Below are 13,920 nucleotides of genomic sequence, written 5' to 3'. Positions count from 1 at the left end.
AGGGGCTGGTTTAGCTCAGTGGGCTAGACGGCTGGTTTGTGATGCAGAACAAGGCCAACAGCGTGGGTTCAATTCCCGTACCAGTTTACCCGAACAGGCACCGGAATGTGGCGATTAGGGGCTTTTCACAGTAATTTCATGCTTGTGCCAATAAAAGATTATTATTGTTATTATTATTATTAAATGTCTTCCTGGGTTGGCTGCCTGACACAAGTCCCCCTTTGTGGGCACCTTCTCCCGAGGTGGGTGAACCGAGCCGGGAGGTATGCCAACTCCCATTACGCACCTCCAGGATGAGAATCAAGGCCTTTGTGTTTAGGCTCATGCACAAATATTAGACATCTCGTGATGTGCAGAGGGACCAGGATCACCCATGAAATGCTTTCCTCAGGCAGGTAAGGTGAGAAAATTAGAGGAACTACAAGCTCTCTGCATAATTGAAAGCAGCTGGTAACAACATTTTATGATACGCTGTTTATTTTCAACACAACATGCCATTTTCTGGTTCAATCCCCCTCCTCCCAAAGCACTTTCAGAAAAAAATAGCTAGTTTAATGTTTTTTTTTCTGCAGGTGGAAGAAGTGTGAGGAAATGCAGTGTACGATTTCAACAATACGATACAAGAGGTAAACTACTTTTTTGAGTGCACATGGTTCTGCAGTATTTTATATTCATATTAATTGTAGTACATATATGGTCTGTCCCTGCCATCGTGCCTGACCAGTGGAATTTCTCTTTCAATAACTGCTTTTCTACTTTTTAATCATCACTTATATTATGCAAACAAATTACCATTGCCACTTCAATTTGTTTCCTTCGCAATCACTTTCCACTGAAAAAATTTATAATAAAGGAATCAATCCAAGAAAAACTGTAATCAAATTTTGGCAAAAAATACTGCCAGATAGGTCAGTGTGAGAAGTTGTCACCATTTCCACTCTAACACCCTGAAAAAGAGGTCATTTCTTTAATGAAAATAAAAAATGATCAATTCTACAAGTTCTCTCTCCCTGCCCAGCCCCAGCCCCTTGGACATAAATTAGCTTCTAATACATAACGACAAGCCTGTGATCATCACGCCCTCCTGAATCATCCTTTTCTTTTACCTTTGACTCCAGGCTGGAAACATCCTTCTCCATTAAGGAAAGGGGGTAAACATGGAATTAAATGTCTCTGTTTTCCCCAGGAATACCATGCTCAAGAACTACTATATCTCTCTTTTTTCAAGTAACTTGTACAAACCAACCCATGGGCCTATTTGGGCAGCAAGGTAGCACAAGTGGCAAACACTGTGGCTTCACAGCTCCAGGGTCCCAGGTTCGATTCCCCGCTGGATCACTGTCTGTGCGGAGTCTGCACGTTCTTCCCGTGTCTGCGTAGGTTTCCTCCGGGTGCTTCGGTTTCCTCCCACAGTCCAAAGACGTGCAGGTTAGGTCGATTGGCCAAGCTACATTGCCCTTAGTGTCCAAAAGGTTAGATGGGGTTATTGGGTTACGAGGATAGGGTGGAAGTGAGGGATTAAGTGGGTCGGTGCAGACTTGATGGTCCGAATGGCCTCCTTCTGCACTGTATGTTCTATGTTCTATTCCTGTCACCCGACCACCCACTAAGCACATGCAGAACTCCATCTCCTTCGAATTGCTTAATTTGCTTCCTAGCCTGATGCATTAAACCACAACAAGCCCTCGTGAAAGCACGATGGCCTGCTCTCCACACCTCCTAGAGTGATATTACTGCAGGAATTGGGTGGGGCAGGGGAGTATTGTAGAAATAAGCAGGGAAGGAAAGTAAATAGTGAAGAGAACATTTAAAAATGAAAAATAAAAAGGGGAAGGAAAAGACAAAGAGGAGATCAGGAGATAAGAAGGAGGAATGGATAATGAAGTGGGAAGTAAGTGAGAAACAAACTCTTGCCTTTATTTCAGCAGTCTCCCAACCCACAGAAAGAATAGAGTATAGAAGCAGATGTTGATATGGGAGTTGAGGAGTAGAAACCCTCTTGAGGGAAGCAGGGGTAGTCAGATGTAAGGAGACACTCTGGGTGAGATTTTAGCTTATGTTCTACGTTTAAATCCATACACTTGCACAGAGTTAGAATTGGACCTTTTATGTTGAAGTGGGAGGGGAAGAGAAGCAGAGCCCCTGTTCAGAGACCTGGGGAGAAGAAAGAGGGACAGATAGTCAGGGAGTGCAGCAAGAGAGCCTTTTCTTTAACAGGGAAGACTGTTGATGGCTGAGGAGAAAGCGAAGTGGAAGGGAAGAGAACAAGTGGGACGCACATGGGAGGTAGTGTGCAAGAAGGTAAAGAGATGAATCTGTTGAAGGAGAGGGTATAATGTCTGGTTCGGCTGTGAAGGGGCTTTAGGCCTTGGGCCAAAAATAACACTTTTGTCTACGAACCATGATCACATTGGAGATCTATTAATATGTATTCATCACTTCCAGTTGCACAGGGGCACCAGGCAGGGAAGCCCGCTGTCGCCGCTGCTGTTTGCCCTAGCGATCGAACCATTAGCGATCGTTCTCAGAACAGCAAAGAACTGGAGGGGAATCCAAAGAGGAGGCAGAGAGCATAGCGTCTCGCTCTACCCGGATGACTTGTTCCTTTACATCTTGGACCCAAAAAGCAGCATGGAAGGAATCATCACGCACCTGAAAGAGTTTGGTGCCTTCTCGGGCTACAAACTCAACATGAGTAAAAGTGAGATTTTCCCGGTGAACCCGCAAGGGGAGGGGCAGAGCTGGAGGGACTGCCGTTTAAACAGGCCCAACACAAATTCCGCTACCTGGGGATCCGAATCGCTCATGACTGGACGGGGATCCACGAATGGAACCTGACCAGTCTGACAGAGGAAGTCAAAAAGGACCTGCAGAGGTGGAACATTCTACCACTCTCCCTGGCAGAGAGAGTACAGATGATCAAAATGAACGTACTGTCCAGATACCTCTTCCCCTAAGATCCATCCCGATCTATATCCCCAAGTCTTTTTTCAATGCACTGGAAAAATTAGTCATGGTGTTTGTATGGGGGGGAAAAGAATGCTAGGATCACAAACAAGGTCCTACAGAAAACAAAATCCAGGGGAGGGCTAGCCCTCTCAATACTGCAATTCTACCACTGGGCAGCGACGGCGGAAAGAGTGATGGGATGGATAAAGAAGCCAGAGGCCAAGTGGGTGCGTGCAGAGGAGGCCTCCTCCAAGGGGAGCTTCCTCCGGGCCCTCGCCATGGCATCACTCCTATCCCTGCCCAAGAAACACTCCAGCAGCCCAGTGGTGATAGCCACCCTCCAGTCGTGGAACCAACTATGGCAGCAATTTGGACTGACCGAAATGTCCTACAAAGCCCCCAGCTACAATAACCACAGGTTCACACCAGCACTCACCGACGTCACCTTCAAAAGGTGGAGACAGGACGGGGGGACATTGACAGTCAGGGACCTATACACCGACGGTAGGGTCACAACACTGGAAGGACTGACGCAGAGCTTCCAACCAGCTAAAGGCAATGAACTCAGATACCTGCTTAAAAACTTCCTGTGGAAGGAGACAAGGACTTACCCGCGACCACCATGACAGACACTATTAGAAGAGCTACTGGACGCAGACATCCTAGGCGGAGGACTCTGTAGTGGCATGTATGAACGACTGCTAGAGAGGGCCGACACCGAATTGGACACGGCAAGGAGGAAATGGGAGGAAGACTTTGGGTTCGAAATAGGGTGGGGATTCTGGAGCAAAGCACTGCACAGGGTCAATTCGCTACATGCGCGAGGCTCAACCTAACGCAGCTAAAAGTGGCACATAGACCCCACTTGACCAGAACCCGAATGAGCAGGATCTTCCCAGAGGTGGAGGATAGATGTGAAAGATGCCAAGGAGGCCTAGCCAACCATGCCCACATGTTCTGGTCTTGCCCCAGATTTGCTGTCCAAAGTGGTGGTGATGAGGGTGGAGCCATGCCCGAAAGTGGCGGTCTTCAGGGTATCAGACCAGCCAGATCTCTTCATGGGGAGGTGGGTGACGCCCTTGTGTTTGCCTCCCTGATCTCCCGCCGTAGAATCCTGCTCGGTTGGCGATCAGTAGCATCACCTAAAGCTGCAGACAGGCTATCCGACCTATCAGAATTTCTCCAAATGGAGGAAATCAAATTCACCATCCGTGGGTCGGAAGAGGGCTTCCACAAAACATGGGAGCCATTCACCCGACTGTTCCAGGACCTGTTTGTGGCCAACACATAAATAAATAAGGAGCCAGTAGCCAGGGGGAAATAGCCAGGACAAGATAGAAAGAGGAAAGCGGGGGGGGGGGGGGGGGGGAAGAGGTCAAGTTGAGGTAGCAAAACCCAGTGGGAAAAATGGGGAACAGCAGTGAAAAAGGAGGGAATGGGGGTGGGGAGGGGTGGTGGTCAAGGAGAGAGGAGCGGGGGGGGGGGGGGGGGGGGGGGGGGATTGTATGCTGAACCAGACGGCAACAGGCTGCAAATAAAGAAACCTAAGACATTTGTGACAACAAATAATGAAAACGAACAGCAATGTATATAATTTTGAAAATGCCAATAAAAAGATTTTTAAAAAATATATATATATCCATCAATAGCATTATATCTTTTGTCCTTGGCTTACATTTTGCCTCCATAGAGGAAATGCACTTTGGGAAGCATCCAAGAAAATCAGCTGCTTAGCATGGATAACTTCCCCCATTCTGCTGGCCTTGACCCAGGGCATGTTTGCAATTCCTCTTATCTCATTGTTGGCAACCTATTGTATTTTTGTTTATCATACTAGAAACTGTCCTAATATTATTTAGCAACTTTTTTGCCTGAGTTACAAATTCTCTTTGTGGTCTTTGAACTGGTGGGATGAGATTCTTCGCTTGATTACTTTAGTCAGAAGGCTTCTTAACACAATTTTGAATTGAATCACTTTCTGCAAACTCAAGATTTCTTGTCAGCTGCATGAAGTCCCACCTTCAGCCTCTGGAGGAAATGATTTGTTTCAATCAATCTCGGAATTTTGGACCACTTTGCATTCTGTCAGCAACTAGTGTCCCCTTTGCTTTACAGCAGTAAATCGTCTGTGCTTTCATCATCACAACAACTTTATGTTCCATAATACAAAATTATTCATAAAATCTCAACAGTTTCCCAACCAGGATATGGTTAGTAGAGCTGATTGAAGTTGATTTGACTGCACCCAGATTCTTGAGGTAGCATTTCCAGAAATTGCCAATCCTTAAGTTGTCAAAAACCTCTGATGCTGGTGACAAGTGCTTAACTGTATTGATGCAGAATGTGCACATAACAGCTGTAGATCTGAGATCCGTGGCATTTGGAGGAACTGCCATCCAATTTCAACACCCTCAAACCCTTAGCAGTTTGGATGGTCGTGGCTCATTTTCAGGCTCTCTCCCAAATTAATGCATTTCTGGAAAGATAATACAACTGTAATCAACTGTACGGATTAACGGAGCAGAGGGGAAAAGTACATCTTCAGAAAATTGAAGCAGGATAGGCATCAGTAGGATTCTGATCTGGGGCGAAATTCTCCGGAAACGGCGCGATGTCCGCTGACTGGCGTCCAAAACGGCGCAAATCAGTCGGGCATCGCGCCGCCCCAAAGGTGCGGAATGCTTCGCATCTTTGGGGGCCGAGCCCCAACCTTAAGGGGCTAGGTCGGCGCCGGACGAATTTCCGCCCCGCCAGCTGGCGGGAAAGGCCTTTGGTGCCCCGCCAGCTGGCGCGGAAATGACATCTCCAGGCGGCGCATGCGCGGGAGCATCAGCGGCCGCTGACGGCATTCCCGCGCATGCTCAGTGGAGGGAGTCTCTTCCGCCTCTGCCGTGGCGGAGACCGTGGTGACGGACATGAGCACAAAAATCAAATTTGATACTCCAGTTCAGAACGGTAGCACAAGTGGCTAGCACTGTGGCTTCACAGCGCCAGGGTCCCAGGTTCGATTCCCCGCTGGGTCACTGTCTGTGCGGAGTCTGCACGTTCTCCCCGTGTCTGCGTGTGTTTCCTCCGGGTGCTCCGGTTTCCTTCCACAGTCCAAAGACGTGCAGGTTAGGTGGATTGACCATGCTAAATTGCCCTTAGTGTCCAAAAAGGTTAAGAGGTGTTATTGGGTTACTGGGATAGGGTAGAAGTGAGGGCTTAAGTGGGTCGGTGCAGACTCGATGGGCTGAATGGCTTCCTTCTGCACTGTATGGTTCTATGTACTGAGGGAGTGCTGCACTGCAGAAGTACCGATTTTCTGATGACCGTGACCCTGTCTGTCCCCTCAGGTATTTCTAAAAGATCCCATGACATTATTTCAAAGAAGAGCAAGGGAGTTATCCTCATTGACCTAACCAATATTTATCCCTCGATCAACATCACAGATTACAGATTTAAAATAAACAGATTATCCAGTCATTATCACATTGCTGTTTGTGAGAGCTGGCTGTACACAAATTGTCTACTGTGTTTCCTACATCGCAGCACACGTAATTGGTTGAAAAGCACTGAGACATCCGGTGGTCATGGAAGTCTTTAATGAATCCAATAAGGAATTCAATTATCCATAAAGTGGTTAGAATGTGAAACTTGTTACCACACGCAGTCGTTGAAGCAAATAACATAGATAAATTGAAAGGGAAGCTAGATAAATGGGTAGAAGAAAGGGGTATAAAGTTATGCTAATAGGATGAAATGAGGGCTAGGTAGAGGATTTGTGTGCAGCACAAGCACTAGATGGACCGGTTGGTATGAAAAGCCAGTTTGTGCGCTGTACATTCTATGTTAATCTATGTTATACTGGCCCAAGCTTTAGAAACATTTTTTTCTCCCAACTCTGGTAAATCTGCATCCAACTCTTGAAATTAAACTTTTGTAGAAAACTGCAGTGGATATATCAATATAATAGTTAACTGATCATTCCTGTACCAGTATATTGAAGACATTTGCAGCATGTTTTTGCAGGAGGAGCCTCTCTGTGCTAGGAAATTGTTCTAACCATGGACTATCTCCGATGTTTTCTATTTCTCGATCTGAAACTTAATTGTATCTGTGTATATGTGGCAACTATTTTGACTTTTTACGAATTTGTTTCCTCCTCATTCTCTTTGACAGTATCTTCTCGTGTTTCAATTTATGAAAGGACGGTGTAAGTAAATTCCCATTGTCACCCTTGCACCCTCTTTGGGATTTAAACTGTAATTTTCATAAATATATTTGTCATCCTTTGAATCATTGAATTCTGCCAGCTTAAATTGTGATCTAGAATGCTGTTTTGCTGCTAGCCCTGGCTTCAGCTTGCCAAGATAATAAAATCCAGGTACTACTTGATCTATTTATACTTGATACTTAATGCTGATCATGCTTTACTTCAGTCTTATCACAGACTGGCAGGGTTTCACAGCTCTACCTAGAGAAAGATATCCTTAATCCAGATTTTTATCTTGCACCCAGTGTGAATTAGAACGCTCCTTACATTGTGTGGACATGGGAACTTGATAGGGTCATTCAATTCAACATGTTAATCACTTTTGAATAATTATGTTAATAATAAGATCTATAATGTTCAATACGAATGTATACAAATCTATTCAGAGGTGAATAGTGAATTATGGACTTCTTCCTGTGACCACCTGACAATTTCAGGTGGGGGATCCACGAGAGGCTTAGAGTTGGAGGAATATGGGTTGATGGAGAATTGAATGAGTTTAGAGAGTGAGGGGGTGGGAGGAAGAATTTGTGTGGGGAGTTCTCTGGCCTCCCCGCAGCATTTTTCTTGCAGCATGAAAATGAAATGAAATGAAAATGAAAATCGCTTATTGTCACAAGTAGGCTTCAAATGAAGTTACTGTGAAAAGCCCCTCGTTGCCACATTCCGGCGCCTGTTCGGGGAGGCTGGTACGGGAATTGAACCCACGCTGCTGGCCTGCCTTGGTCTGCTTTAAAAGCCAGCTATTTAGCCCAGTGTGCTAAACCAGCCCCGCAGCATGGAGGAGGCATGCCATTTGCTGGTGGCGGGATCCTCTGGTCCCGATGCTGTCGATGGGATTTCCCATTGATCCCACCCCACGCCATTGAGAAACCCATGGGTATGGATGCACCGTTAGCGAAACTAGAGGATTCCACAAGAATAGGCGGAGAATTCTGGCCTGTGGAAAAATTTGAACACAGAAATTAGGGGCTGGCTTATGTGGGAAGTCCAGAACTTAGGGCCTGGGCAGCTGAAGATAAAGCAGTTAAATCAGGACTGCTCAAGAGGCCATGATTAGATGAGCGCAGATACCTCAGAATTAGGGCAACACAGTGGCGCAGTGGTTAGCACTACTGCCTCACGGCACCAAGGACCCGGGATTGATCCCAGCCCCGAGTCACTGTCCATGTGGAGTTTGCACATTCACCCCGTGTCTGTGTTGGTCTCACCCACGCAACCCAAAGATATGCAGGGTAGGTGGATTGGCCATGCTAAATTGCAAAGAAAAAGATATCTCAGAGAATTGTGAGCCTCGAAACGAGGACCTGAAGGCAGTAAACACTACCTCCAAGAGTTGTGTGTGTGTGTGGGGGGGGGGGGGGGGAGAGAGAGAGATCAGGAGGCAGTAACAGCCACCTAAAGAGTATGCAAAAGCAGGACCCAGAGGTAATAATTACCAACAGGAAGAGTGGGCAAAAGTAACCACCATATAAAGGAGGACCTGGAGGCAGTCAGTAGTACCTAGAAGAGCTATCCAATCCAGTTCATCTTTGGCTCCACTGCAGAGCGGTTGCATTCTGCGAAAAAGCAAACAAATCAAAGGAAAAGAGTTTTGATTATTTTGCTCGTTTGGCTTCAAAATTTGTGTAATTTAATTAGTTTAATTAGTTGTCGTAAGGTTTACCATCAGTAATAAAGATTATTGGGTGTAAGAGTGTTGATGAATTTTAAAGTAATTACAAATAAATTAGTTAACACATCCAGGGCAAACATGTCGACAGTCAGGGTCTATGGCTTGAGCAGTTTCAGCTCAGAGTCATTGAGCTGGAGGCTGAGCTGCAGACACTGCAATGCATCAGGGAAGGGGAAAGTTATCTGGACATTTTGTACTAGAAGGCAGTCACACTCCTCAGGATAGAGTCTTCTGATTTGGTCAGCAGGGTGTGAGGCAGGTATTGGGCCGCAGAAGGAAGAAGTTGAGGAGCCTCGGCCTTTGCAGTTGTTCAGCGGGTTTGAGGATCTTGCAGCCTGTTTGGACGATGGCTGCAGGGAGGAAGAGCAATCCAACCATTGTACAGGACACCATTCAAGCAGGTGGGAGTTGATGGGAATGTTGGGGATAGTACAGTTGCGGATATGTAGTTCTCTGCAGCCGAGAACAGGAATCGAGAAGGAGAGATGATGCAGTGGTCATGGTCCATGTCGGTACCAACAACATAGGTAGAACTCGGAAAGAGGCTCTGCTGAGGAAGTATAAGTAGCCAGGAGCTAAATGAAAAAGCAGAACCTGAAAGGTAATGAGGATGGATTCTCTGTTTGGGAGACTTATGTTCCCCTGCCAGAGCAGAATTGCACCAGTTTTATGATCCCCTCGTGGCCATACAGTGGGATGCTGGTGAGTGTTTCATGTCATGCAAATTTATGCATGACATGGAATACTAGGGATTCCCAAGGAATCCTACTGTCAGGCCACCATCTTCAGCGGGTGGCCCGATAGTGAGCCCCCCCCCCCCTCGACTCCCCCAATCGGGCCTGACCCCACCTCATGACAGCCCCCCAACCCCGATTACCTGGGTACCCATGCCCAAGTACGGGGATGCCCCACAGTGAAATCACATACTTGAGTGACTGGAATGTACTTGGATCTTGAATTGCACTTGCATCTCTTCGATGTGGTCAATGTTTACAAACATTGGGATGTTACCACTCCGGCCACTGAAGAGTTCCAGGATATAAATGGATCAAAGCTGCAGATGTTTTTTATGATTTGTCAATCACAGACCACTAAAGCTATGAATGGCTGCAGATATTTGTTCTGTGGGAACCAGACGCAGACACAGCTGCTCTCCTTCGAGGAATGGACACGTGGAGCTGCATGGCAGTACAGCAATAATGCTTCCCACTGCCCCCGTCCAGACTGCACTCTAGCTTCCAGACCCTGGTAGGGGGGGGGATGCACCCAGGCAATCCAGGGCTTGGGGCTGCTCTGTGGTGGGGGGGTGGTTGTTCAGATGGTTTCTTATCATCGTGACCCTGGCGTGGTGGATAAGACCATCAGACATAGGAGCAGAATTAGGCCACTCGGCCCATTGAGTCTGCTCCGTCATTCAATCATGGCTGATATTTTTCTCATCCCCATTCTCCTGCCTTCTCCCCATAACCCCTGATCCCCTTATTAATCAAGAACCTATCTATCTCTGTCTTAAAGACACTCAGTGATTTGGCCTCCACAGCCTTCTGCGGCAAAGAGTTCCACAGATTCACCACCCTCTGGCTGAAGAAATTCCTCCTCATCTCTGTCTTAAAGGATCATTCCTTTAGTCAGATTGTGCCCTCTGGTTCTAGTTTTTCCTACCAGTGGAAACATCCTCTCCACATCCACTCTATTCAGGCATCGCAGTATGCTGTAAGTTCCAATAAGATCCCCCCCTCTCATCCTTCTAAACTCCAATGAGTTCAGACCCAGAGTCCTCAACCGTTCCCCATACGACAAGCTCTTCATTCCAGGGATCATTCTTGTCAACCTCATCTGGTCCCTTTGCAAGACCAGCACATCCTTCCTTAGATACAGGGCCCAGAACAGCTCACAATACTCCAAATGGGGTCTGACCAGAGCCTTATACAGCCTCAGAAGTACATCCCTGCTCATGTATTCTAGCCCTCTCGACATGAATGCTAACATTGCATTTGCCTTCCTAGCTGCCCACTGAACCTCACGTTAACCTTAAGAGAATCGTGAACAAGGACTACCAAGTCCCTTTGTGCTTCTGATTTCCCCATTTAGAAAATAGTTTATGCCTCCATTCCTCCTTCCAAATTGCATAACCTCACACTTTTCCACATTGTATTCCAACTGCCCTTCTTTGCCCACTCTCCTAGCCTGTCCAAGTCCTTCCGCAGCCTCCCTGCTTCCTCAATACTACCTGTCCCTCTACAGATCTTTGTATCATCTGCAAACTTAGCAACAGTGTCTTCAGTTCCTTCTTCCAGATCATTAATGCATATTGTGAAATGTTATGGTCCCAGACCGACTCTTGAGGCACACCACTAGTCACCGACTGCCATCCTGAAAAAGACCCCTTTATCCCCACTCTCTGCCTCTGCCAGTCAGCCAGTCCTCTATCCATGCCAGGATTTTACCCTTAACACCATGGGCTCTTAACTTATTTAACAGTCTCCTATGCGGCACCTTGTCAAAGGCCTTCTGGAAATCTAAATAAATCACGTCCACTGGTTCTTCTTTGTCTAACTTCCTTGTTACCTCCTCAAAGGATTTAACAGATTTGTCAGACATGACCTCTCCTTGACAAAGTCGTGCTGACTCAGTTCTATTTTATCATGCACTTCCAAGTACTCCGCGATTTCATCTTTAATAATGGATTTTAGAATCTTACCAATGACCGAAGTTCACACTGCCAGCGGTAGGTTGGAGCACAACGTGGCGCCGATCCCGATTTTGCCTCTAGCCCAATTCTCCAGCCCATCAGGGAATACATTCTGGGCGTCCCAGGATGGAGAATCCAGCCCATAATCTCTGGATTACTACCTAAGCCACGAGAAAATTGGCCTAGGGTAAATCAGATTTGAGGGTTAAATGTGTGGCTCGGATTGGTGTGCGAGAAATGTGGGCTTGTGAGAATGGTATGGTGATAATCATGGGTGATTTTAATCTACAAATAGGTTGGACAAATCAGATTGGCAAAGATAGTTGGGTGATGAGTTCATAGTGTTTTCGGGACAGTTTCTTCGAGCAGCATGTTTCAGCACCAACTAGAAAGCAGGATATGCTAGATGTGGCAATTTGCAATGAAACACAATTAATTAATGACCTCACAGTGAAGGTGCCTCTGGAAAGCAGTGACCATAATATGATTGAATTTCATATTCAGTTTGAGGGAGTGAGGAGTGGATCTAAGACTAGTGTTTTAAACTTAAGGGTAATAATGAGGACATGAAGACAAACCTGGCTGAGATGAACTGGGAAGTTAGGTTAGGGGATAGGTCAGTGGTGATGCAGTGGCAGACATTTTAAAGGAGTATTTCAGGTGACTCAGCAAAGATACTTTCCGTTGAGAAAGAAACACTCTAAGAGAAGTACACCATCCGTGACAAAGTAATGTTAAAGATAATATCAAAGTGAAAGAGGAAGCTTATAATTCCACCAAACTGAGTGGCAGGTCAGAAGATTGGACTTAATATATAAAGAACAAGGAAGAATAGCTAAAAGATAAGGAGGAAGATATTAGAGTATGAGCGAAAGTTACTTTCTACAAATATTTGAAAAGGAAAAAAAGGGAGTTAAGAGTGGGGAATTAATAACGGAGAATAAGGAATTGGCGATATGTCATGGCTGTCTTCTCCATAGAGGATACAAATAACATCCCAGAAATAATTGTGAATCAGGAGGTGAAAGGAAGGGAGGAACTAAAAATAATTTCAATCACCAGGGAAAGGGTAGTGAGAAAAATGATTAGAACTAAAAGTGGACAAGTGCCCAGATTCAGGTCCTGATGGGCTTCATTCTAGGGTCTTAAAAGAAGTGGCTGCAGGGATAATAAATGTATTGGTTTTAACTTTCCAAAATTCTCAAGATTCTGGAACAGCCCCCTCAGATTGGCAAATGGTGAATGTGACTCCTCTATTCAAGAAAGAAAGGATACAAAAATCAGAAACTACATGCCTAAGCTAAAACAGTTAGCTTAATATTTGTTGTAGGAAATTTGCTGGAATTGTTTTTAAGGAGGTTATTGCTGGGCACTTAGAAAATCTGAATGCAGTCCAAATCTTAATGCAGTCAAGGAGTCAACGTAGTTTTGTGAAAGGGAAATCATATATGGCTAATTTATTTGTGTTAGTTGAGGAGGTAATAAGCATCACAGATAAAGGAGTATTTCAGATGACTCAGCAAAGATACTTTCCGTTGAGAAAGAAATACTCTAAGAGCAACCTATGGTTGTGCTGCATTTACATTTTCAGAAGGAATTTGACAAAAGTGCAACATCAAATGCTGCACCCTAAAACAAGAGCTCATGGTGTAGGAGTGACATATTAGCCGGGATAGAATATTGGTTAGCTAACCGAAAGCAAATAATAGGGATAAATGGATCTTTTTTGGATTGGCAAGATATGACAAGTGAGTGCCACTGGGGCCTCAACTGGTTCAATTTTATAACGATGACTTGGATGAAGGGACTGAATGCATTGTTGCTAAATTTGCTTCTGACACAAAGATATGTGGGAAAGTAAGTAGGAATTTGCAAAGGGACATAGGTTAAGTGAGTGGGCAAAAAATTGGCAGATTGAGTACAATGTGGGAAAATGTGAACTTTGTTCACTTTGGCAGGATGAATAGAAAAGCAGCATTCTATTTAAAGGGAGAAAGATTGCAGAACTTTTGAGGTACAGAGGGACCTGGGAATACAAAAGTAGGAACGTTTTGCTACAGTTGTACAGGGCATTGGTGAGACCACATCTAGAGTATTATGTACAGCTATGGGGCTGGATTCTCTGCCCCGCCCTGCCACTTTTCAGCCTCGACCCGCCGGCGGGATTCTCCGTTACGCCGGCCGGTCAATGGGGTTTCCCATTGTGGGGCAGCCCCACACCGTCGGGAAACCCCCGGGTGCTGGCAAAACGGAGAATCCCACCCCCAGTCTCCTAAAATTCACTTGACTGATACCTGGGATGGGGGGTGGAGATGGGATTATCTTAAACAACAAAAGGTTGGCCAGGAT

At 45.8% G+C, this 13,920-nt stretch overlaps 1 protein-coding gene across 16 annotated transcripts in view; it reads left to right on the top strand.

Annotated features, from left to right (window-relative positions):
• Positions 1–13,920, top strand: part of LOC140398474 (coiled-coil domain-containing protein 9B-like) — a 426,742-nt gene that overhangs the window by 223,333 nt on the left and 189,489 nt on the right. For all 16 annotated transcript variants that reach the window (XM_072487250.1, XM_072487265.1, XM_072487233.1 and 13 more), the window contains one exon: positions 573–626. In XM_072487250.1, coding sequence (XP_072343351.1) covers positions 573–626 — 54 coding nt within the window. The remainder of the gene's footprint in view (positions 1–572; positions 627–13,920) is intronic.

The sequence above is a fragment of the Scyliorhinus torazame genome, chromosome 2 (genome assembly GCF_047496885.1).
Source record: "Scyliorhinus torazame isolate Kashiwa2021f chromosome 2, sScyTor2.1, whole genome shotgun sequence".
Taxonomy (NCBI): domain Eukaryota; kingdom Metazoa; phylum Chordata; class Chondrichthyes; order Carcharhiniformes; family Scyliorhinidae; genus Scyliorhinus; species Scyliorhinus torazame.
Note: the sequence above shows the minus strand (reverse complement) of the source record. Positions and strands in the feature narration are given on the sequence as shown.